Below are 27665 nucleotides of genomic sequence, written 5' to 3'. Positions count from 1 at the left end.
GGTTGGGACAAGAAGAGCTGGATAGAGGGCCAGTGATAGGTGGAGATAACCAAAAGATGTCACAGACAAAAGGACAAAGAGGTGTTGAAGGTGGTGATATTATCTAAAGGAATGTGCTAATTAAGGGTAGAAAGCAGGACAAGCAAGGTACAGATAGCTTTAGTGGGGGTGGGATGGGGTGAAGGAATCGAAAAAGGCTAAAAGGTAGAGATAAAACAATGGATGGAAATACATTTAAACATAATGGAAATAGGTGGGAAAAGAAAAATCTATATAAATTATTGGAAAAACAAAAAGGAGGGGGAAAAATGAGAAAGGGGGTGGGGATGGAGGAGAGAGTTCATGATCTAAAATTGTTGAACTCAATATTCAGTCCGGAAGGCTGTAAAGTGCCTGGTCGGAAGATGAGGTGCTGTTCCTCCAGTTTGCGTTGAGCTTCACTGGAACAATGCAGCAGGCTAAGGACGGACATGTGGGCATGAGAGCAGGGTGGAGTGTTGAAATGGCAAGCGACAGGGAGGTCTGGGTAATGCTTGCGGACAGAACGAAGGTGTTCTACAAAGCAGTCACCCAGTCTGCGTTTGGTCTCTCCAATGTAGAGGAAACCGCATTGGGAGCAACGAATGCAATAGACTAAGTTGAGGGAAGTACAGGTGAAATGCTGCTTCACTTGAAATGAGTGTTGGACGGTGAGGAGAGGGGAAGTAAAGGGGTAGGTGTTGCATCTTCTGCGGTTGTATGGGAAGGTGCCGTGGGAGGGGGTTGAGGTGTAGGGGGTGATGGAGGAGTGGACCAGGGTGTCACGGAGGGAACGATCCCTACGGAATGCCGCCGGTGGGGTGAAGGGAAGATGTGTTTGGTGGTGTCATCATGCTGGAGTCGGTGGAAATGGCGGAGGATGATCCTTTGAATGCGGAGGCTGGTGGGGTGATAAGTGAGGACAAGGGGGACCCTTGTTCTGGGAGGGAGAGGAAGGTGTGAGGGCGCATGTGCGGGAGATGGGCCGGACACGGTTGAGGGCCCTGTCAACAACCGTGGGTGGAAAACCTCGGTTAAGGAAGAAGGAGGACATGTCAAAATTCATGTTTGCATTCTTTTTATGACAGTAACCAAAGCCTCCTTGTTAATTTTGACTTAATCTAAAGGAACCTTTTTGCCCTAAAGTAAGGATAGCTTCTTTCCATTCCAGCTCCACTTACTCATCTGCTTGTTAAACAGATCATCATGACTGATGGGGATTGGTGGCTTATGGACAATATCCAGTATTTTCCCCAGTCACTCCGTGTGAACAGATTGTGTGGGACTCAGTCTACAAAAGCAGAAAGCTCAATGTTCCAGCAGGTTCCCCCATTGTCTGATAGATAAGTGGACAACATAGAAATAATCAATATCCACTTTGGGTTCAAGTGAAGAAAATCCTGAGATCTCCATCAGTCAGTGTGAACAAGGTTTTCATTTCAGTGAACCTAAAGGCTTACTGTAGTTTTCATAGGGTGGTGTTATTGGGAATAATTAACAAGGAATCTCAGCTATTAACATCTCTTTTTAAAGTTCAACATTGACTTTAATAAAATCTGGTGAGATTGTGGCTGTTTTTGGCCCTCATTTACTTCACTGTTTTGGGAGAAATATTCCAAAAGAAGCCTTAATAACAATTTACTCAGATTTATATATTCAGCCGAGTTGTGTTAGGTAAAACACTGTTATAAATAAGGAACATAAACAATTAAACTCACCGGGTGGATATATCATTGTACAGTTTTACCATACAGAATAAATAGAAGGACAAATACAGATAACAAACCAGTGTCATCAAGACTTTGATTAATCTCATTTTACACGTGTAGTCAACAACCACAGCTGATGCTACTCGCTGAGCAAGCCAAACCCCAGAGGGAAACTTGTCTTACTGATCATAAACTTCTTTTTTGTATTTTGAAAATAAGAGGAAAACTACTGATCTCAGAAGCATAGAATCCCAGTAGCACTTTTAAGATTTTAAAACTAAAAGATTTATTGACAAAAAATACTTAAACACACAAGATTAAAATTACACAGTTAAAACAGTCTTGCAAAACATTCCCCCCAAAAAGCCCACTTGGTCAGAATACACAAGTAAACTACTTAGCGATAGCTCCCTTATAGATTTTTAACCATAAAAATCCAGTAATATTACCCAAGGCAAAATGCTGTCACTTTAGTAAAAGGTATACCACACAACTTCTCACTCACTTCCACTCTGCAGTGGAAATCCCAGAAAGAAAGGTTCAGAAACAGGTTGCCTTCTGAAAACAAAGACTTCTCTGGCTTGAAACTGGGTGGCTGCTTCAAATTCACAACCTTTCTCAGCAAAGAGCTGGTCTCAGTACATCTCCCTCACATAGCCAACACAACTTAACTAAAGACTTTTCCTTAAATGTCCTTTTCCCCTTTGATTTTAAACTCTATTGTTCTAAGCACCTCTTTGAGTTCAATTTTCCCAAAATATAAAAATCTTTCATGTCTTCCTATTACCCCCACTTTTAGGTAAAATAAAATGTAATAACCTTCCCTTGTTTACTTATGAAACCTTTGTAAACTGTAAAAGTACCTTGTCACTTCTAAACTCCCTTTGAAATTTAGCAGCTGAAAAGTTAAGTCCTTACCTACCACCTAATGTTAATTTTAAAACCCAACCTATTTACTTGTTGCATTCAACTTCACCATAGCCTTTCATTACAAATGCATGCATCCAGAACCTTTACCTTTCATCTCTCTGCTCCCACAGACAAGCCTTTACTAACCTTCCCCTGGTTTAATCACACACACACACCCTTCTTCACAGAATACCACCATATTCCCCAAAATATTAAAAACATCCACCTTCACATCAGCAAAGCCTTTTCCTTTAATACCAGATAGTAACCAAAAGACCAGTAAAGGCACTGCTTATGCCTCAACCAGTCTGTCCCTGTCAATTGTAGCAAACATCAGGCTCCCTTTGGGCAGCCGGAAGTTGGGCCTGGAAATTTTGCCCAATTTTGTGCCCATTTTTCTGATGATAACGTACAAACTTACATGTTCTCGATCTTATTAGAATACCCCAGAACTTAAAATGGGCAGAAATCAACATTGTAAATGTAAGCTTTCACTCAGTTAACCATCATTCATGCTGACCAAGTGCAGCCTTGCTTCTGCAATCAGGGAAGTTTTTCAATATGATTTAGGCTGTAAAAATCCATTTAAAGAAATGAATAATACAGAGTTATTCTCAGGGAGGATACATCTTTAAAATAAGTCAAGAAATTCAACCGCAGAGGTCAGAAAAATGACTGTTTGCTGAGCATTTGGTCACAATGTCGAAAGCACCTCAAACAAGCAATGGTTGGAGGGTCCTTGCCTGCGAGAGTCAGGGGCATGGCAAGTTTGGGGAGGGAGATTCGTCTGACGCAGGGTTTAATGTGCGGATCTAAAAAATCTGCTGACTGCTGATCTGTCGATATGCTTGCTAACTTTGATGCCCGCTTAATTTGGACCAGATCCCTTTGAATCTTGTTAATATTTGTTATTCTATGGTCCAACATCTGTCCCTTTAGCTCCTTTTCATTCTTTTCCATTCAGCTTTCCCACTGTTTTCTTACTCACAGATCAATTATTTGTCCCACTTCATTTCCCAGAACGAACCCAGATACTACTCTTTTCTGTTAATGGATTGGAACCTGTCTAATGTATGATTTCAGAGTTTATCTTGGGGATGCTCTGAGCTGTTACCCTCTTTGACCATTCCTACTTCCTTTATTTCAGTCTATTCTGTCATCTTTAAAATCAACCAATATTATTATTTGCTGTTTTATATATCTCTCTGAACTGTCCACAGTTCTCCATTTCCATCTCATTCCAACTCTTGTTGTTTGTTAATGGGATGTAAGTGTTGATGACAAGGCCAGTTTTTATTGTCCATTTTTAACTCTTTGGCAGCTTATACTGCACAACTGCACTTTCCAATTGTTTACCTTCTCCACCTTAACACAAACTCCAGACACTCTGATTGAATCCATTATGAACACTAACATCCCACCCACATTGTTTTCCCCTCCCTAACACTGCTGCCAATTCTTTAACAAGTAATCTAAACTATATTGGTCGATAGTTCTTAATGGTTGTAACTCCCCAGTATTATTTTGTTTGTTTTCATTTCGCAGCAACAATACTCACATCCACGCTTGTCAATCCTAACTTCAATCATTGAGAACATTAACTCTGTATTCAATTTCTTGTCTGCTTTTATTTAATTCTCCTCTTCACGTGTTTTATCTCTCACACCTCAACCCCCTGTCTCCCTTGTTAATATGTTCTCACAATTCATTTCTGCTCCTAGTCCAACAGATATTTTAATCCTAGCTTTACACAGAATTTACAATATGAAAAGAGGCCATTCAGCCCAACTGGTCTAGACTGAAGTTGATGCTCAATGTAAGCCTTCTCCCACCCTTCTTATCTAACTCTATTCTTACTAGTTTTAAGCTTGGACTGTCCCCATCCCTTCTCTCTACATTAATTTAAATCCCACCCCAGCCAATATTTTATTTACCCTCTATACAAGGACATTGGTGTCATTTCAGTTCAGGTGAAAGTTGTCCCTTTATACCAGCCTTCACTGCAATGGCTCAAGAATGTGAGCCCTCTTGCCTCTTGTAGCCACCCATTGATCTTTTAATCTTCCTCTCTCTAACCTCTCTAATGTGTAGCACAGGAAGCAGTCCAGAGATTACCAACCTTAAGAATTGCTTTTCATTCCAGCGCCTGACTCTATTAAATATCCTCTGCAAGACCTCAAACCCACTTCTACCTCTGGTCATTGCTTCCAATATGGATAAAAGCAAAAAACTGCGGATGCTGGAAATCCAAAACAAAAACAAAGATACCTGGAAAAACTCAGCAGGTCTGACAGCATCTGCGGAGAGGAGCACAGTTAACATTTCGAGTCTGTATGATTCTTCAACAGAACTAAGGAAAAATAGAAAAGAGGTGGTTTAAGCTGGTTTAAGGGGGGGTGGGACAGATAGAGCTGGATAGAGGGCCAGTGATAGGTGGAGGTAGCCAAAAGATGTCACAGACAAAAGAACAAAAAGGTGTTGAAGGTGGTGTTATTAGCTAAGGAATGTGCTAATAGGTGACATTAAGGGTAGAAAGCAGGACGAGCAAGGTACAGATAGCTCTAGTGGGGGTGGGGTGGGGGGAAGGGATTAAAATAGGCTAAAAGGTAGAGATAAAACAATGGATGGAAATACATTTAAAAATAATGGAAATAGGAGGGAAAAGAAAAATCTATATAAATTATTGGAAAAAAGGGGGATCGGAAAGGGGGTGAGGATGGAGGAGAGAGTTCATGATCTAAAATTGTTGAACTCAATATTCAGTCCGGAAGGCTGTAAAGTGCCTAGTCGGAAGATGAGGTGCTGTTCCACCAGTTTGTGTTGAGCTTCACTGGAACAATGCAGCAAGCCAAGGACGGACATGTGGGCATGAGAGCAGGGTGGAGTGTTGAAATGGCAAGCGACAGGGAGGTCTGGGTCATGCTTGTGGACAGACTGAAGGTGCTTCCAATATGGACCCTGGCATCTCTCTCCTCCTTTCCAAATATTTTTCATCAGTGCCACTCTGAAGACACCTTACCCTGTGGCTGCAAAACGACTGGCGTCTGTACACAGACTATAGAATCCTCCACCACGTCCACACTTCTATACCCATAAAAGGAATGTAGGAATCTAAAAATATATTTACCAAAACTAAGTAATTTATAATATTTTAATACACGTTTATGTTGAGCAAAAGTTTGCAAATTTCCGCAGCCAGCTGTTGTTATAATATTACAGTTAAGCTCAGGTGCAGTTTATTCTCATTATTAACGTGATAAATACCATCTTGTGTCAAATTAGCAAAACCAGCTGTCATTTGTTTCCTTGACTTTTGTAATCCCTTGGCCTCTGTACTGCAGGTCCTGTCAGCTGATGGGATACGTCTGAAGAGTGGTCTTGTATCGGCTGCATGCCCTTGCCTTTTAGAATAAAGACAGCAGTTAAATCACGTACCTTAATCGCCCGAGCTTCCTGTGCAGCATTATTTGCTGTCGCCTCATCTGCTTCCACAGCCCTCTTCACAATTTCTACCTCCAGTGTCTCATCAGCGATGACCTTCAGTAGCTCCTCTGTCTCCTGGTCTTGCTCCATTAACAAAGGCTTTAGCCCTGTCAGTTCCTGCTGCATTACTGCAATCTGATTGAATACAACGAATAGAAACCAGATACCTGGATTACAACACAATGCTGCTCTAAACCCGTGTGTCAGATCAAGCTTCATCTTGACCCCAAGGAGAGTAATAAAACCAAATGGATCCACTGACCATTATAGAACCTGTCAGATTTCCATTACATTCAACAGAATGGGGCAGGAATCAGACAGGATCTCAGTCACCGGGTAGGAATCAGACAGGATCTCCATAACAGGGTGGGATTCAGACAGGATCTCTATAATCGGGTAGGAATCAGACAGGATCTCTATAACAGAGTGGGAATCAGATAGGATCTGCATAACCAGGTGGGATACAGACAGGATCTCTATAACCGGGTGGGAATCAGACAGGATCTCTATAACAGAATGGGAATCAGACAGGATCTCTGTAAAGAGGTAAGAATCGGACAGGATCTCTATAACCGGGTGGGAATCAGACAGGATCTGTATAACTGGGTGGAAATCAGACAGGATCTCTATAACAGAGCGGGAATCAGACCGGATCTCTATTACGGAATGGGAATCAGACAGGATCTCTGTAACCAGGTGGTAATCAGGCAGGATCTCTATAATAAGGTGGGAATCAGACAGGTTTTCTATAACGGAGTGGGAATTAGACAGGATCTCTGTAACTGGGTGGTAATCAGACAGGATCTCTATAATGAGGTGGGAATCAGACAGGTTCTCTGTAACCAGGTGAATCAGACAGGATCTCTATAACCGGGTGGGAATCAGACAGGATCTCTATAACCGGGCGGGAATCAGACAGGATCTCTATAACCGGTTAGGAATCAGACAGGATCTCTATAACCGGGCGGGAATCAGACAGGATCTCTATAACCGGGTGGGAATCAGACAGGATATCTATAACCAGGTAGGAATCAGGCAGGATCTCTATAATGAGGTGGGAATCAGACAGGATCTCTATAACTGGATGGGAATTAGACAGGATCTCTGTAACCGGGTGGTAATCAGGCAGGATCTCTACAACCGTGTGGTAATCAGGCAGGATCTCTATAAGCGGGTAGGAATCAGACAGGATATCCATAACCAGGTGGGAATCAGAGAGGGTCTCTGTAAAGAGGTGGGAATCGGACAGGATCTCTATAACCGGGTGGGAATCAGACAGGATCTCTATAACTAGGTGGTAATCAGGCAGGATCTCTACAACTGTGTGGTAATCAGGCAGGATCTCTATAACTGGGTAGGAATCAGACAGGATATCCATAACCAGGTGGGAATCAGAGAGGATCTCTGTAAAGAGGTGGGAATTGGACAGGATCTCTATAACTGGGTGCGAATCAGACAGGATCTCTATAACCAGGTGGTAATCAGGCAGGATCTCTATTACGGAATGATAATCAGGCAGGATCTCTATAATGAGGTGGGAATCAGACAGGATCTCTATAACTGGATGGGAATTAGACAGGATCTCTGTAACCGGGTGGTAATCAGGCAGGATCTCTATAACCGTGTGGTAATCAGGCAGGATCTCTATAAGCGGGTAGGAATCAGACAGGATATCCATAACCAGGTGTGAATCAGAGAGGGTCTCTGTAAAGAGGTGGGAATCAGACAGGATCTCTATGACCGGGTGGGAATCAGACAGGATCTCTATAACCAGGTGGTAATCAGGCAGGATCTCTACAACCGTGTGGTAATCAGGCAGGATCTCTATAACTGGGTGGGAATCAGACAGGATATCCATAACCAGGTGGGAATCAGAGAGGATCTCTGTAAAGAGGTGGGAATTGGACAGGATCTCTATAACTGAGTGGGAATCAGACAGGATCTCTATAACCAGGTGGTAATCAGGCAGGATCTCTATTACGGAATGATAATCAGGCAGGATCTCTATAATGAGGTGGGAATCAGACAGGATCTCTATAACTGGATGGGAATTAGACAGGATCTCTGTAACCGGGTGGTAATCAGGCAGGATCTCTATAACCGTGTGGTAATCAGGCAGGATCTCTATAAGCGGGTAGGAATCAGACAGGATATCCATAACCAGGTGGGAATCAGAGAGGGTCTCTGTAAAGAGGTGGGAATCGGACAGGATCTCTATAACCGGGTGGGAATCAGACAGGATCTCTATAACCAGATATGAATCAGAGAGGATCTCTATAACCGGGTGGGAATCAGACAGGATCTCTATAAGCGGGTGTGAATCAGACAGGATCTCTATAACCAGGTGGTAATCAGGCAGGATCTCTATAATGAGGTGGGAATCAGACAGGATCTCTATTATGGAATGATAATCAGGCAGGATCTCTATAATGAGGTGGGAATCAGACAGGATCTCTATAATGAGGTGGAAATCAGACAGGATCTCTATAACCAGGTGGTAATCAGGCAGGATCTCTATAATGAGATGGGAATCTGACAGGATCTCTATCACGGAGTGGGAATCAGACAGTATCTCCATAACCAGGTGGTAATCAGGCAGGATCTCTATAACCAGGTAGGAATCAGACAGGATCTCTATAATGAGGTAGGAATCAGATAGGATCTCTATAACCGGGCAGGAATCAGATAGGATCTCCATAACCAGGTAGGAATCAGACAGAATCTCTATAATGAGGTAGGAATCAGACTGGGGGCAGAGTTTTTCCGTCGCTGTGCAGGGGGCGGGACCCACAAGCCGACGCGTAAAATGACGCTGGGCGCACGTCCCAGTTGCGCTTCATCTTTCGTTTGTGGATGCTACGTCTTTGTGGTGCCCTGTTTCTGGCAGTGGCATCTGAGACTGCCTGCTCTCTCTGATGTCCTGTTGGCCTTGATGACCTTGGCGGACGTCCTCTGGCCCGTCGAGCTGTGATGGACCCGCCTGGGAGGGAGCTGCCAACTCCTCAGCTGGCAGCTCCCTAGTTGTCTCAGCCTCATTGGGTGCCTCGGTCACTGGCAGAGCGGCAGAGGAGCTGCTGCCCTCATCCGCAGTGCTGTGAGAGGCACCAGCAGAGACGACAGGCAGCTGCTCCCCTGACCTGAGGTCCATATGGCCCTCCCTGCTCACCGTAGATGGATGGGCACCGAGGTGGGATACCTGGTGGCCAAACCAGACGAAGTCAATGCCACTGTGAGGGATTGCAGGTCCGAGCGCAACCCCAGGAACCCCTGATCCTGTCCCTGGAGCTGCCTCTCCATGAGAGCCGCCAATCCCTCCATGGAGGAAGCTTGGCGCTCAGCCATGATGCTCAATGCATTGGCCACGGCCCGCATAGACCCCTCCACCACTGACACCAAGTCAAGCACAGCCTCATGTATATCCACCAGATGTTCCTGAGCACCCGGCCGCATATCAGCACTTGGCTGCGTCGTCCACAACTCCAGAGGCTCATCATCAGCCATGGACTGAGCATGTGCCTGGGCCCCTTCAGTCCTCTGACTGCAGGCGGCATCGGCACTCTCTATCTCTGCCAGCTGCTCCAGCAACTGTGAAGTGCCCTCACCGCTGTGACCCGGGACACTAGCTGAAGATATGATGCCCACTGAGGTGCCAGTATTTGTGCTGGTGCCTGCCTAGCAGAGATGGTGTGACGCTTCCAATGGTGCAACTTCATGCCCCTCAGGTGTCAGAGAGGGCCACTGCTGCTCCTGCTCCCGGCCGTGCGCCAATGATGCTGAAAGGAAAAGTAAGGAAATTTGATCAGTTAGCCTGCGGGCAATGTCAATGTATGTCTGTCCCCCGGCTCATCAAGCACTCATCATTCTACACGCACTGGACAAGCCTTGTTGGTAACGCCGCTCACTCAACAATCAGCAATGGCATGGATGTTGGGAGACTACTGGTGATGTGAGTGCTGGCCATTCATTCCTGCCTGTGGAACCCCAGCCTCTCCGGCTCCAGTGGACCTGGGCGCGTCCTGCCTCTCCAGGTCCAGTGCCTCCTGCTCAAAGTGGCTGAGCATCAATATCTGGGCTGGTCCACCACCAGTCCTCAGCCGCTCGGCACTGTTATGAGAATTCTTCTCCTGCAAATGAAAAAATTGCATTGCTAAGTGATACTTGTACCATCAATCTCCTCGCGGCTGGCCCACCCCAAGCCCAGTCGGCCACTGCAGGTCTACAGTGCATCTACACCCCCTCTGGTGGCTGGCACTCACACAAATATGCCTGGTGTGTCCTTTACCCTGCACCCCTCCCCCACATGCCGCCTTCATCATGATTGGGAACACACAGTTGTACCAGCCGTTGCAAGGAGACACAATGGTGTGGGGCACAGAGGGCAGCACATCCATTGGTGCCATAGAACCTAGAAGATCCCCTCACACCATGTCATCACCCTGACTTCCACATGTCTTGGAGTTCAACCAGTGCGCCTGGGTGTAGCTCCTCCAGGTTGAATCCACCGCAGTCATGTGGATGTCACTGCACCACATGCTGCGGGTGCAGAACCCATCTCATCTCAACCCTCTCATGCTGAACGCATAGACAATTTCTGGTGGGTCGCCCAGCTAAGGACACATGCCGTCACTAACTCATTGCACTCAGGCCATTCAGACATGGGTAGTCCACCAGCGGGAGAGAAGGTTACATGATGGGTGCAGTGAATGATGCCAACATGCTACTCACCCTTCCTGTGCACAGCAGGTCATTGAAGTGCTTGCGGCACTGGGTCCATGAGCGCCACACCACGTCGTGGGAGCTTACATTCTCCGCAACCTCCTCCCACGCACGATTTGTCAAGTGGGGTGGCCTCCTCCTCCTATCCTCGGGGACAAGCACATCCGCCATGCTGGCACCTCCTCGAGGAGGGCAGCAAGGCACTCATCAGAAAACCTGGGTGCACACCGGCCCTACCGTCCTTGCATTTCTCTTTCTGATTTGGCTTGCCCCCAACCTCTGGCGGCTGCAGCTTGGCCTTCAAACAGGCTGCCGGGTCGCCATTGGACCCGGCGGTGATTGCTGTTCCGACTGCGCCCGCCCACTCCAAACGTCCCCAGGAGTCGCCAAATATGCTGGTCGGGCCTTAATTCGCCCACCCGTGCAAAATGGAGGCACGGTCCTGATCGCTGCCACGCCCGCCAGCGCCTGCACACACACTCCCCTTCAGAATTTCCCCTGGATCTCAATGACCGGGTGGGAATCAGACAGGATCTCAATGACTGGTTAAGAATCAGACAGGATCTCTATGACCGGCTGGGAATCAGACAGGATCTCTATGACCGGGTGGGAATCAGACAGGATCTCTATAACCGGGTGTGAATCAGACAGGAGCTCTATAACCGGGTGTGAATCAGACAGGATCTATATAAACAGGTAGGAATCAGACAGGATCTCTATGACCGGGTGGGAATCAGGTAGGATCTCTATGACCGGGTGGGAATCAGACAGGATCTTTATAACCAGGTAGGAATTGGACAGGATCGCTATGACCGGGTGGGAATCAGACAGGATCTCTATAACCGTGTGGGAATCAGACAGGATCTCTATGACCGGGTGGGAATCAAACAGGATCTCTATAACCGGGTGGGAATCAGACAGGATCTCTATAACCAGGTAGGAATCAGAGAGGATCTCTATAACCGGGTGGGAATCAGACAGGATCTCTATAAGCGGGTGTGAATCAGACAGGATCTCTATAACCAGGTAGGATTCAGACAGGATCTCTATGACCCGGTGGGAATCAGGTAGGATCTCTATGACCAGGTGGCAATCAGACAGGATCTCTATAACCAGGTAGTAATCGGACAGGATCTCTATGACCGGGTGGGAATCACACAGGATCTCTATAACCGTGTGGGAATCAGACAGGATCTCTATCACTGGGTGGGAATCAGAAAGGATCTCTATGAACAGGTGGGAATCAGGCAGGATATCTATAACCGGGTAAGAATCAGACAGGATCTCTTTAACCAGGTAGGAATCAGACAGGCTCTCTATGATCGGGTGGGAATCAGACAGGATCGCTATGACCGGGTGGGAATCAGACAGGATCTCTCTAATCGGGTGGGAACAGACAGGATCTCTGTGATCGGGTGGGAATCAGACAGGATCTCTATGACCGGCTGTGAATCAGACAGGATCTCTATAACCGGGTGGAAATCAGACAGGATCTCTATAACCAGGTAGGGATCGGACAGGATCTCTATGACCGGATGGAAATCAGACAGGAACTCTGTAACCGGGTGGGAATCAGACTGGATCTCTATAACCAGGTAGGGATCGGACAGGATCTCTATGACCGGGTGGGAATCAGACTGGATCTCTATCACCGGGTGGGAATCAGACAGGATCTCTCTAATCGGGTGGGAACAGACAGGATCTCTGTGATCGGGTGGGAATCAGACTGGATCTCCATAACCAGGTAGGGATCGGACAGGATCTCTATGACCGGATGGAAATCAGACAGGAACTCTGTAACCGGGTGGGAATCAGACTGGATCTCTATCACCGGGTGGGAATCAGACAGGATCGCTATAACCAGGTAGGGATCGGACAGGCTCTCTATGACTGGGTGGAAATCAGACAGGATCTCTGTGACCGGGTGGGAATCAGACAGGATCTTTATGACCGTGTGGAAATCAGACAGGATCTCTATGACTGGGTGGGAATCAAACAGGATCTCTATAACCAGGTAGGAATCAGAGAGGATCTCTATAACCGGGTGGGAATCAGACAGGATCTCTATAAGCGGGTGTGAATCAGACAGGATCTCTATAACCAGGTAGGAATCAGACAGGATCTCTATGACCCGGTGGGAATCAGGTAGGATCTCTATGACCAGGTGGCAATCAGACAGGATCTCTATAACCAGGTAGGAATCGGACAGGATCTCTACGACCGGGTGGGAATCACACAGGATCTCTATAACCGTGTGGGAATCAGACAGGATCTCTATCACCGGGTGGGTATCAGAAAGGATCTCTATGAACAGGTGGGAATCAGGCAGGATATCTATAACCGGGTAAGAATCAGACAGGATCTCTATAACCAGGTAGGAATCAGACAGGCTCTCTATGATCGGGTGGGAATCAGACAGGATCTCTATGACCAGGTGGGAATCAGACAGGATCTCTATGACCGGGTGGTAATCAGACAGGATCTCTATAACCAGGTAGGAATCAGACAGGATCTCTATGACCGGGTGGGAATCAGATAGGATCTCTATGACCGGGTAAGAATCAGACAGGAACTCTATAAACAGGTAGGAATCAGACAGGATCTCTGTGACGGGGTGGGAATCAGACAGGATCTCTATGGCCGGGTGGGAATCAGACAGGATCTCTATTCGGGTGGGAATCAGACAGGATCTCGAAGACCGGGTGGGAATCAGACAGGGTCTCTATAACCGGGTGGGCATCAGACAGGATCTCTATAATTGGGTGGGAATCAGAAAGGATCTCTATAACCAGGTAGGAATCAGACAGGATCTCTATGACCGGGTGGGTTTCAGGTAGGATCTCTATGACCAGGTGGGAATCAGACAGGATCTCTATGACCGGTTGTGAATCAGACAGGATCTCTATGACCGGGTGGGAATCAAACAGGAATTCTATGACTGGGTGGGAATCAGACAGGATCTCTATAACCGGGTGGGAAGCAGACAGGATCTCTATAACCAGGTAGGGATCGGACAGGATCTCTATGACCGGGTGGAAATCAGACAGGATCTTTGTAACCAGGTGGGAATCAGACAGGATCTCTGTAACCGGGTGGGAATCAAACAGGATCTCTATGACCGGGTGGGAATCAGACAGGATCTCTCTAATCCGGTGGGAACAGACAGGATCTCTGTGATCGGGTGGGAATCAGACAGGATCTCTATAACCAGGTAGGGATCGGACAGGATCTCTTTGACCGGATGGAAATCAGACAGGAACTCTGTAACCGGGTGGGAATCAGACTGGATCTCTATCACCGGGTGGGAATCAGACAGGATCTGTATAATCGGGTGGGAATCAGACAGGATCTCTATGACTGGGTGGGAATCAGACAGGGTCTCTATGACTGCGTGGGAATCAGACAGGATCTCTATGACCGGGTGGGAATCAGACTGGATCTCTATCACCGGGTGGGAATCAGACAGGATCTGTATAATCGGGTGGGAATCAGACAGGATCTCTATGACTGGGTGGGAATCAGACAGGGTCTCTATGACTGCGTGGGAATCAGACAGGATCTCTATGACCGGGTGGGAATCAGACAGGATCTCTCTAATCGGGTGGGAACAGACATGATCTCTGTGATCGGGTGGGAATCAGACTGGATCTCCATAACCAGGTAGGGATCGGACAGGATCTCTATGACCAGATGGAAATCAGACAGGAACTCTGTAACCGGGTGGGAATCAGACTGGATCTCTATCACCGGGTGGGAATCAGACAGGATCGCTATAACCAGGTAGGGATCGGACAGGATCTCTGTAACCGGGTAGGAATCAGACAGGATCTCTATGATGGGGTGGGAATCAGACAGGATCTCTATAACTGGGTGGGAATCAGACAGGATCTCTATGACCGGGTAAGAATCAGACAGGATCGCTAGGACCGGGTGGGAATCAGACTGGATATCTATAACTGGGTGGGAATCAGACAGGATCTCTATAACCGGGTTGGAATCACACAGGTTCTGTATAATCGGGTGGGAATCAGACAGGATCTCTATAACCGGGTGGGAATCAGACAGGGTCTCTATGACTGGGTGGGAATCAGACAGGATCTCTATGACCGGGTGGGAATCAGACAGGATCTCTCTAATCAGGTGGGAACAGACAGGATCTCTGTGATCGGGTGGGAATCAGACAGGATTTCTATGACCAGTTGTGAATCAGACAGGATCTCTATAACCAGGTAGGGATCGGACAGGATCTCAATAACCGGATGGAAATCAGACAGGACCTCGGTAACCGGGTGGGAATCAGACTGGATCTCTATAATGACGTGGGAATCAGACAGGATCTCTGTAACAGAGTGGGAATCAGACAGGATCTCTATAACCGGGTGGGAATCAGACATGATCTCTATAACGGAGTAGGTACCAGACAGGATCTCTATAACCGGGTGGGAATCAGACAGGATCTCTGTAACCGGGTGGGAATCAGGCAGGATCTCTACAACCGGGTGGGATTCAGACAGTATTTCTATAAGCGGGTGGGAATCAGACAGGATCTCTGTAACTGGGTGGGAATCAGACCGGTTTTCTGTAACTGGGAGGGAATCAGACAGGATCTCTATAACCGGGTGGGATTCAGACAGGATCTCTATGACCGGGTTGGAATCAGACTGGATCTCCATAACCAGGTAGGGATCGGACAGGATCTCTATGACCAGATGGAAATCAGACAGGAACTCTGTAACCGGGTGGGAATCAGACTGGATCTCTATCACCGGGTGGGAATCAGACAGGATCGCTATAACCAGGTAGGGATCGGACAGGATCTCTGTAACCGGGTAGGAATCAGACAGGATCTCTATGATGGGGTGGGAATCAGACAGGATCTCTATAACCGGGTGGGAATCAGACATGATCTCTATGACCGGGTAAGAATCAGACAGGAACTCTATAAACAGGTAGGAATCAGACAGGATCTCTGTGACGGGGTGGGAATCAGACAGGATCTCTATGGCCGGGTGGGAATCAGACAGGATCTCTATTCGGGTGGGAATCAGACAGGATCTCGAAGACCGGGTGGGAATCAGACAGGGTCTCTATAACCGGGTGGGCATCAGACAGGATCTCTATAATTGGGTGGGAATCAGAAAGGATCTCTATAACCAGGTAGGAATCAGACAGGATCTCTATGACCGGGTGGGTTTCAGGTAGGATCTCTATGACCAGGTGGGAATCAGACAGGATCTCTATGACCGGTTGTGAATCAGACAGGATCTCTATGACCGGGTGGGAATCAAACAGGAATTCTATGACTGGGTGGGAATCAGACAGGATCTCTATAACCGGGTGGGAAGCAGACAGGATCTCTATAACCAGGTAGGGATCGGACAGGATCTCTATGACCGGGTGGAAATCAGACAGGATCTTTGTAACCAGGTGGGAATCAGACAGGATCTCTGTAACCGGGTGGGAATCAAACAGGATCTCTATGACCGGGTGGGAATCAGACAGGATCTCTCTAATCCGGTGGGAACAGACAGGATCTCTGTGATCGGGTGGGAATCAGACAGGATCTCTATAACCAGGTAGGGATCGGACAGGATCTCTTTGACCGGATGGAAATCAGACAGGAACTCTGTAACCGGGTGGGAATCAGACTGGATCTCTATCACCGGGTGGGAATCAGACAGGATCTGTATAATCGGGTGGGAATCAGACAGGATCTCTATGACTGGGTGGGAATCAGACAGGGTCTCTATGACTGCGTGGGAATCAGACAGGATCTCTATGACCGGGTGGGAATCAGACTGGATCTCTATCACCGGGTGGGAATCAGACAGGATCTGTATAATCGGGTGGGAATCAGACAGGATCTCTATGACTGGGTGGGAATCAGACAGGGTCTCTATGACTGCGTGGGAATCAGACAGGGTCTCTATGACCGGGTGGGAATCAGACAGGATCTCTCTAATCGGGTGGGAACAGACAGGATCTCTGTGATCGGGTGGGAATCAGACTGGATCTCCATAACCAGGTAGGGATCGGACAGGATCTCTATGACCAGATGGAAATCAGACAGGAACTCTGTAACCGGGTGGGAATCAGACTGGATCTCTATCACCGGGTGGGAATCAGACAGGATCGCTATAACCAGGTAGGGATCGGACAGGATCTCTGTAACCGGGTAGGAATCAGACAGGATCTCTATGATGGGGTGGGAATCAGACAGGATCTCTATAACTGGGTGGGAATCAGACAGGATCTCTATGACCGGGTAAGAATCAGACAGGATCGCTAGGACCGGGTGGGAATCAGACTGGATATCTATAACTGGGTGGGAATCAGACAGGATCTCTATAACCGGGTTGGAATCACACAGGTTCTGTATAATCGGGTGGGAATCAGACAGGATCTCTATAACCGGGTGGGAATCAGACAGGGTCTCTATGACTGGGTGGGAATCAGACAGGATCTCTATGACCGGGTGGGAATCAGACAGGATCTCTCTAATCAGGTGGGAACAGACAGGATCTCTGTGATCGGGTGGGAATCAGACAGGATTTCTATGACCGGTTGTGAATCAGACAGGATCTCTATAACCAGGTAGGGATCGGACAGGATCTCAATAACCGGATGGAAATCAGACAGGACCTCGGTAACCGGGTGGGAATCAGACTGGATCTCTATAATGACGTGGGAATCAGACAGGATCTCTGTAACAGAGTGGGAATCAGACTGGATCTCTATAATGACGTGGGAATCAGACATGATCTCTATAACGGAGTAGGTACCAGACAGGATCTCTATAACCGGGTGGGAATCAGACAGGATCTCTGTAACCGGGTGGGAATCAGGCAGGATCTCTACAACCGGGTGGGATTCAGACAGTATTTCTATAAGCGGGTGGGAATCAGACAGGATCTCTGTAACTGGGTGGGAATCAGACCGGTTTTCTGTAACTGGGAGGGAATCAGACAGGATCTCTATAACCGGGTGGGATTCAGACAGGATCTCTATGACCGGGTTGGAATCAGACTGGATCTCCATAACCAGGTAGGGATCGGACAGGATCTCTATGACCAGATGGAAATCAGACAGGAACTCTGTAACCGGGTGGGAATCAGACTGGATCTCTATCACCGGGTGGGAATCAGACAGGATCGCTATAACCAGGTAGGGATCGGACAGGATCTCTGTAACCGGGTAGGAATCAGACAGGATCTCTATGATGGGGTGGGAATCAGACAGGATCTCTATAACCGGGTGGGAATCAGACATGATCTCTATGACCGGGTAAGAATCAGACAGGATCGCTAGGACCGGGTGGGAATCAGACTGGATATCTATAACTGGGTGGGAACCAGACAGGATCTCTATAACCGGGTTGGAATCACACAGGTTCTGTATAATCGGGTGGGAATCAGACAGGATCTCTATGACCGGGTGGGAATCAGACAGGGTCTCTATGACTGGGTGGGAATCAGACAGGATCTCTCTAATCAGGTGGGAACAGACAGGACCTCTGTGATCGGGTGGGAATCAGACAGGATTTCTATGACCGGTTGTGAATCAGACAGGATCTCTATAACCAGGTAGGGATCGGACAGGATCTCTATAACCGGATGGAAATCAGACAGGATCTCTGTAACAGATTGGGAATCAGACAGGATCTCTATAACCGGGTGGGAACTAGACAGGATCTCTGTAACCGGATGGTAATCAGGCAGGATCTCTAAAATGAGGTGGGAATCAGACATGATCTCTATAACGGAGTAGGTACCAGACATGATCTCTATAACCGGGTGGGAATCAGACAGGATCTCTGTAACCGGGTGGGAATCAGGCAGGATCTCTACAACCGGGTGGGATTCAGACAGTATTTCTATAAGCGGGTGGGAATCAGACAGGATCTCTGTAACCGGGTGGGAATCAGACCGGTTTTCTGTAACCGTGTGGAAATCAGACAGGATCTCTATAACCGGGTGGGATTCAGACAGGATCTCTATAACGAGGTGGGAATTAGACCGGATCTCTGTAACAGAGTGCGAATCGGACTGGATCTCTATAACAGAGTGGGAATCAGACAGGATCTCCATAACCGGGTAGTAATCAGGCAGGATGTCTATAATGAGGTGGGAATCAGACAGGATCTCTATAATGGGGTGGGAATCAGACAGGATCTCTGTAACTGGGCGGGAATTAGACGGAATCTCTATAACCGGGTGGGAATCAGACAGGATCTTTATGACCGGGTGGGAATCAGACAGGATCTTTGTAACCAGGTGGGAATCAGACAGGACCTCTATGACCGGGTGGGAATCAGACAGGATCGCTAGGGCCGTGTGGGAATCAGACTGGATCTCTATAACTAGGTGGGAATCAGACAGGATCTCTATCACCGGGTTGGAATCACACAGCTTCTGTACAATCGGGTGGGAATCAGACAGGATCTCTATGACCGGGTGGGAATCAGACAGGGTCTCTATGACTGGGTGGGAATCAGACATGATCTCAATGACCGGGTGGGAATCAGACAGGATCTCTCTAATCAGGTGGGAACAGACAGGATCTCTATAACCGGGTGGGAATCAGAAAGGATGGCTATAACCAGGTAGGGATCGGACAGGCTCTCTATGACCGGGTGGAAATCAGACAGGATCTCTGTGACCGTTTGGGAATCAGTCAGGATCTTTATGACCGTGTGGGAATCAGACAGGATCTCTAGGACTGGGTGGGAATCAGACAAGATCTCTGTAACCGGGTGGGAATCAGACAGGATCTCTATGACCGGGTGGGAATCAGACAGGATCTCTATAACCAGGAGGGAATCAGACAGGATCTCTGTAACCTGGTAGGAATCATACAGGATCTCTATAACCGGGTGGGAATCAGACAGGATCTCTATAACCGGGTGGGAATCAGACAGGATCTCTATAACTGGGTGGGAATCAGACAGGATCTCTATAACCGGGTTGGAATCACACAGGTTCTGTATAATCGGGTGGGAATCAGACAAGATCTCTATGACCGGGTGGGAATCAGACAGGGTCTCTATGGCTGGGTGGGAATCAGACAGGATCTCTATGACCGGGTGGGAATCAGACAGGATCTCTCTAATCAGGTGGGAACAGACAGCATCTCTGCGATCGGGTGGGACTCAGACAGGATTTCTATGACCGGTTGTGAATCAGACAGGATCTCTATAACTGGTTGGGAATCAGACAGGATCTCTATAACCAGGTAGGGATCGGACAGGATCTCTATTACCGGATGGAAATCAGACAGGACCTCGGTAACCGGGTGGGAATCAGACTAGATCTATATCACCGGGTGGGAATCAGACAGGATCGCTTTGACTGGGTGGGAATCAGACAGGATCTCTGTAACCGGGTGGGAATCAGACAGGATCTCTATGACCGGGTGGGAATCAGACAGGACCTCTAAGAGGGGATGGGAATCAGACACGATCTCTATGTCCGGGAGAGGATGAGACAGGATCTCTATGACCGGGCGGGAATTAGACATGATCTCTATAACCGGGTGTGAATCAGACAGGATCTCTATAACCTGGTGGGAATCAGACAGGATCTCTGTAACCAGGTGGGAATCAGACATGATCTCTATAACCGGGTGGGAATCAGACAGGATATCTATAACCGGTTGGGAATCAGACACGATCTCTGTAACCAGGTGGGAATCAGACAGGATCTCTGTAACCGGTTGGGAATCAGACAGGATTTCTATAATCGGGTGGGAATCAGACAGGATCTCTATAACCGGGTGGGAATCAGACAGGATCTCTATAACCGGGTGGGAATCAGACAGGATCTCTATAACCGGGTGGGAATCAGACAGGATCTCTGTAACCGGGTTGGAATCAGACAGGATCTATGTAAACGGGTGGGAATCATACAGGATCTCTGTAACAGAGTGGAAATCATACAGGATCTCTATAACCGGGTGGGAATCAGACAGGATCTCTATAACCGGGTGGGAATCAGACAGGATCTCTATAACCGGGTGGGAATCAGACAGGATCTCTATAACCGGGTGGGAATCAGACAGGATCTCTATAAGCGGGTGTGAATCAGACAGGATCTCTATAACCAGGTAGGAATCAGACAGGATCTCTATGACCCGGTGGGAATCAGGTAGGATCTCTATGACCAGGTGGCAATCAGACAGGATCTCTATAACCAGGTAGGAATCGGACAGGATCTCTATGACCGGGTGGGAATCACACAGGATCTCTATAACCGTGTGGGAATCAGACAGGATCTCTATCACCGGGTGGGTATCAGAAAGGATCTCTATGAACAGGTGGGAATCAGGCAGGATATCTATAACCGGGTAAGAATCAGACAGGATCTCTATAACCAGGTAGGAATCAGACAGGCTCTCTATGATCGGGTGGGAATCAGACAGGATCTCTATGACCAGGTGGGAATCAGACAGGATCTCTATGACCGGGTGGTAATCAGACAGGATCTCTATAACCAGGTAGGAATCAGACAGGATCTCTATGACCGGGTGGGAATCAGATAGGATCTCTATGACCGGGTAAGAATCAGACAGGAACTCTATAAACAGGTAGGAATCAGACAGGATCTCTGTGACGGGGTGGGAATCAGACAGGATCTCTATGGCCGGGTGGGAATCAGACAGGATCTCTATTCGGGTGGGAATCAGACAGGATCTCGAAGACCGGGTGGGAATCAGACAGGGTCTCTATAACCGGGTGGGCATCAGACAGGATCTCTATAATTGGGTGGGAATCAGAAAGGATCTCTATAACCAGGTAGGAATCAGACAGGATCTCTATGACCGGGTGGGTTTCAGGTAGGATCTCTATGACCAGGTGGGAATCAGACAGGATCTCTATGACCGGTTGTGAATCAGACAGGATCTCTATGACCGGGTGGGAATCAAACAGGAATTCTATGACTGGGTGGGAATCAGACAGGATCTCTATAACCGGGTGGGAAGCAGACAGGATCTCTATAACCAGGTAGGGATCGGACAGGATCTCTATGACCGGGTGGAAATCAGACAGGATCTTTGTAACCAGGTGGGAATCAGACAGGATCTCTGTAACCGGGTGGGAATCAAACAGGATCTCTATGACCGGGTGGGAATCAGACAGGATCTCTCTAATCCGGTGGGAACAGACAGGATCTCTGTGATCGGGTGGGAATCAGACATGATCTCTATAACCAGGTAGGGATCGGACAGGATCTCTTTGACCGGATGGAAATCAGACAGGAACTCTGTAACCGGGTGGGAATCAGACTGGATCTCTATCACCGGGTGGGAATCAGACAGGATCTGTATAATCGGGTGGGAATCAGACAGGATCTCTATGACTGGGTGGGAATCAGACAGGGTCTCTATGACTGCGTGGGAATCAGACAGGATCTCTATGACCGGGTGGGAATCAGACTGGATCTCTATCACCGGGTGGGAATCAGACAGGATCTGTATAATCGGGTGGGAATCAGACAGGATCTCTATGACTGGGTGGGAATCAGACAGGGTCTCTATGACTGCGTGGGAATCAGACAGGATCTCTATGACCGGGTGGGAATCAGACAGGATCTCTCTAATCGGGTGGGAACAGACAGGATCTCTGTGATCGGGTGGGAATCAGACTGGATCTCCATAACCAGGTAGGGATCGGACAGGATCTCTATGACCAGATGGAAATCAGACAGGAACTCTGTAACCGGGTGGGAATCAGACTGGATCTCTATCACCGGGTGGGAATCAGACAGGATCGCTATAACCAGGTAGGGATCGGACAGGATCTCTGTAACCGGGTAGGAATCAGACAGGATCTCTATGATGGGGTGGGAATCAGACAGGATCTCTATAACTGGGTGGGAATCAGACAGGATCTCTATGACCGGGTAAGAATCAGACAGGATCGCTAGGACCGGGTGGGAATCAGACTGGATATCTATAACTGGGTGGGAATCAGACAGGATCTCTATAACCGGGTTGGAATCACACAGGTTCTGTATAATCGGGTGGGAATCAGACAGGATCTCTATAACCGGGTGGGAATCAGACAGGGTCTCTATGACTGGGTGGGAATCAGACAGGATCTCTATGACCGGGTGGGAATCAGACAGGATCTCTCTAATCAGGTGGGAACAGACAGGATCTCTGTGATCGGGTGGGAATCAGACAGGATTTCTATGACCGGTTGTGAATCAGACAGGATCTCTATAACCAGGTAGGGATCGGACAGGATCTCAATAACCGGATGGAAATCAGACAGGACCTCGGTAACCGGGTGGGAATCAGACTGGATCTCTATAATGACGTGGGAATCAGACAGGATCTCTGTAACAGAGTGGGAATCAGACAGGATCTCTGTAACCGGGTGGGAATCAGACAGGATCTCTGTAACCGGGTGGGAATCAGGCAGGATCTCTACAACCGGGTGGGATTCAGACAGTATTTCTATAAGCGGGTGGGAATCAGACAGGATCTCTGTAACTGGGTGGGAATCAGACCGGTTTTCTGTAACTGGGAGGGAATCAGACAGGATCTCTATAACCGGGTGGGATTCAGACAGGATCTCTATGACCGGGTTGGAATCAGACTGGATCTCCATAACCAGGTAGGGATCGGACAGGATCTCTATGACCAGATGGAAATCAGACAGGAACTCTGTAACCGGGTGGGAATCAGACTGGATCTCTATCACCGGGTGGGAATCAGACAGGATCGCTATAACCAGGTAGGGATCGGACAGGATCTCTGTAACCGGGTAGGAATCAGACAGGATCTCTATGATGGGGTGGGAATCAGACAGGATCTCTATAACCGGGTGGGAATCAGACATGATCTCTATGACCGGGTAAGAATCAGACAGGATCGCTAGGACCGGGTGGGAATCAGACTGGATATCTATAACTGGGTGGGAACCAGACAGGATCTCTATAACCGGGTTGGAATCACACAGGTTCTGTATAATCGGGTGGGAATCAGACAGGATCTCTATGACCGGGTGGGAATCAGACAGGGTCTCTATGACTGGGTGGGAATCAGACAGGATCTCTCTAATCAGGTGGGAACAGACAGGACCTCTGTGATCGGGTGGGAATCAGACAGGATTTCTATGACCGGTTGTGAATCAGACAGGATCTCTATAACCAGGTAGGGATCGGACAGGATCTCTATAACCGGATGGAAATCAGACAGGATCTCTGTAACAGATTGGGAATCAGACAGGATCTCTATAACCGGGTGGGAACTAGACAGGATCTCTGTAACCGGATGGTAATCAGGCAGGATCTCTAAAATGAGGTGGGAATCAGACATGATCTCTATAACGGAGTAGGTACCAGACATGATCTCTATAACCGGGTGGGAATCAGACAGGATCTCTGTAACCGGGTGGGAATCAGGCAGGATCTCTACAACCGGGTGGGATTCAGACAGTATTTCTATAAGCGGGTGGGAATCAGACAGGATCTCTGTAACCGGGTGGGAATCAGACCGGTTTTCTGTAACCGTGTGGAAATCAGACAGGATCTCTATAACCGGGTGGGATTCAGACAGGATCTCTATAACGAGGTGGGAATTAGACCGGATCTCTGTAACAGAGTGCGAATCGGACTGGATCTCTATAACAGAGTGGGAATCAGACAGGATCTCCATAACCGGGTAGTAATCAGGCAGGATGTCTATAATGAGGTGGGAATCAGACAGGATCTCTATAATGGGGTGGGAATCAGACAGGATCTCTGTAACTGGGCGGGAATTAGACGGGATCTCTATAACCGGGTGGGAATCAGACAGGATCTTTATGACCGGGTGGGAATCAGACAGGATCTTTGTAACCAGGTGGGAATCAGACAGGACCTCTATGACCGGGTGGGAATCAGACAGGATCGCTAGGGCCGTGTGGGAATCAGACTGGATCTCTATAACTGGGTGGGAATCAGACAGGATCTCTATCACCGGGTTGGAATCACACAGCTTCTGTACAATCGGGTGGGAATCAGACAGGATCTCTATGACCGGGTGGGAATCAGACAGGGTCTCTATGACTGGGTGGGAATCAGACAGGATCTCAATGACCGGGTGGGAATCAGACAGGATCTCTCTAATCAGGTGGGAACAGACAGGATCTCTATAACCGGGTGGGAATCAGAAAGGATGGCTATAACCAGGTAGGGATCGGACAGGCTCTCTATGACCGGGTGGAAATCAGACAGGATCTCTGTGACCGTTTGGGAATCAGTCAGGATCTTTATGACCGTGTGGGAATCAGACAGGATCTCTAGGACTGGGTGGGAATCAGACAAGATCTCTGTAACCGGGTGGGAATCAGACAGGATCTCTATGACCGGGTGGGAATCAGACAGGATCTCTATAACCAGGAGGGAATCAGACAGGATCTCTGTAACCTGGTAGGAATCATACAGGATCTCTATAACCGGGTGGGAATCAGACAGGATCTCTATAACCGGGTGGGAATCAGACAGGATCTCTATAACTGGGTGGGAATCAGACAGGATCTCTATAACCGGGTTGGAATCACACAGGTTCTGTATAATCGGGTGGGAATCAGACAAGATCTCTATGACCGGGTGGGAATCAGACAGGGTCTCTATGGCTGGGTGGGAATCAGACAGGATCTCTATGACCGGGTGGGAATCAGACAGGATCTCTCTAATCAGGTGGGAACAGACAGCATCTCTGCGATCGGGTGGGACTCAGACAGGATTTCTATGACCGGTTGTGAATCAGACAGGATCTCTATAACTGGTTGGGAATCAGACAGGATCTCTATAACCAGGTAGGGATCGGACAGGATCTCTATTACCGGATGGAAATCAGACAGGACCTCGGTAACCGGGTGGGAATCAGACTGGATCTCTATCACCGGGTGGGAATCAGACAGGATCGCTTTGACTGGGTGGGAATCAGACAGGATCTCTGTAACCGGGTGGGAATCAGACAGGATCTCTATGACCGGGTGGGAATCAGACAGGACCTCTAAGAGGGGATGGGAATCAGACACGATCTCTATGTCCGGGAGAGGATGAGACAGGATCTCTATGACCGGGCGGGAATTAGACATGATCTCTATAACCGGGTGTGAATCAGACAGGATCTCTATAACCTGGTGGGAATCAGACAGGATCTCTGTAACCAGGTGGGAATCAGACATGATCTCTATAACCGGGTGGGAATCAGACAGGATATCTATAACCGGTTGGGAATCAGACACGATCTCTGTAACCAGATGGGAATCAGACAGGATCTCTGTAACCGGTTGGGAATCAGACAGGATTTCTATAATCGGGTGGGAATCAGACAGGATCTCTATAACCGGGTGGGAATCAGACAGGATCTCTATAACCGGGTGGGAATCAGACAGGATCTCTATAACCGGGTGGGAATCAGACAGGATCTCTGTAACCGGGTTGGAATCAGACAGGATCTATGTAAACGGGTGGGAATCATACAGGATCTCTGTAACAGAGTGGAAATCATACAGGATCTCTATAACCGGGTGGGAATCAGACAGGATCTCTATAACCGGGTGGGAATCAGACAGGATCTCTATAACCGGGTGGGAATCAGACAGGATCTCTATAACCGGGTGGGAATCAGACAGGATCTCTATAACTGGTTGGGAATCAGACAGGATCTCTATAACCGGATTGGAATCACACAGGTTCTGTATAATCGGGTGGGAATCAGACAAGATCTCTATGACCGGGTGGGAATCAGACAGGGTCTCTATGACTGGGTGGGAATCAGACAGGATCTCTATAACTGGGTGGGAATCAGACAGGAACTCTATAACCAGGTAGGGATCGGACAGGATCTCTATTACCGGATGGAAATCAGACAGGACCTCGGTAACCGGGTGGGAATCAGACTGGATCTCTATCACCGGGTGGGAATCAGACAGGATCGCTTTGACTGGGTGGGAATCAGACAGGATCTCTGTAACCGGGTGGGAATCAGACAGGATCTCTATGACCGGGTGGGAATCAGGCAGGACCTCTAAGAGGGGATGGGAATCAAACACGATCTCTATGTCCGGGAGAGGATGATACAGGATCTCTATGACCGGGCGGGAATCAGACATGATCTCTATAACCGGGTGTGAATCAGACAGGATCTCTATAACCTGGTGGGAATCAGACAGGATCTCTGTAACCAGGTGGGAATCAGACATGATCTCTATAACCGGGTGGGAATCAGACAGGATATCTATAATCGGTTGGGAATCAGACAGGATCTCTGTAAACGGGTGGGAATCATACAGGATCTCTGTAACAGAGTGGAAATCATACAGGATCTCTATAACCGGGTGGGAATCAGACAGGATCTCTATAACCGGGTGGGACTCAGACAGGATCTCTATAACCGGGTGGGAATCAGACAGGATCTCTATAACCGGGTGGGAATCAGACAGGATCTCTATAACCGGGTGGGAATCAGACAGGATCTCTATAACTGGGTGGGAATCAGACAGGATCTCTATAACCGGGTTGGAATCACACAGGTTCTGTATAATCGGGTGGGAATCAGACAAGATCTCTATGACCGGGTGGGAATCAGACAGGGTCTCTATGACTGGGTGGGAATCAGACAGGATCTCTATGACCGTGTGGAAATCAGACAGGATCTCTATGACTGGGTGGGAATCAAACAGGATCTCTATAACCAGGTAGGAATCAGAGAGGATCTCTATAACCGGGTGGGAATCAGACAGGATCTCTATAAGCGGGTGTGAATCAGACAGGATCTCTATAACCAGGTAGGAATCAGACAGGATCTCTATGACCCGGTGGGAATCAGGTAGGA

General features: G+C 48.1%; 1 protein-coding gene across 1 annotated transcript in view; it reads right to left on the bottom strand.

Annotated features, from left to right (window-relative positions):
- LOC144687508 (dynein axonemal heavy chain 3-like) overlaps nucleotides 1-27665 on the bottom strand; it is a 706779-nt gene that overhangs the window by 293774 nt on the left and 385340 nt on the right. Inside the window, exon 36 of the mRNA XM_078553740.1 lies at nucleotides 6072-6254. Coding sequence (XP_078409866.1) covers nucleotides 6072-6254 — 183 coding nt within the window. The remainder of the gene's footprint in view (nucleotides 1-6071; nucleotides 6255-27665) is intronic.

Source organism: Cetorhinus maximus, chromosome 12, assembly GCF_964194155.1.
Source record: "Cetorhinus maximus chromosome 12, sCetMax3.hap1.1, whole genome shotgun sequence".
NCBI classification, from domain to species: Eukaryota; Metazoa; Chordata; class Chondrichthyes; order Lamniformes; family Cetorhinidae; genus Cetorhinus; species Cetorhinus maximus.
This window is presented reverse-complemented; position numbering and strand designations above follow the sequence as displayed.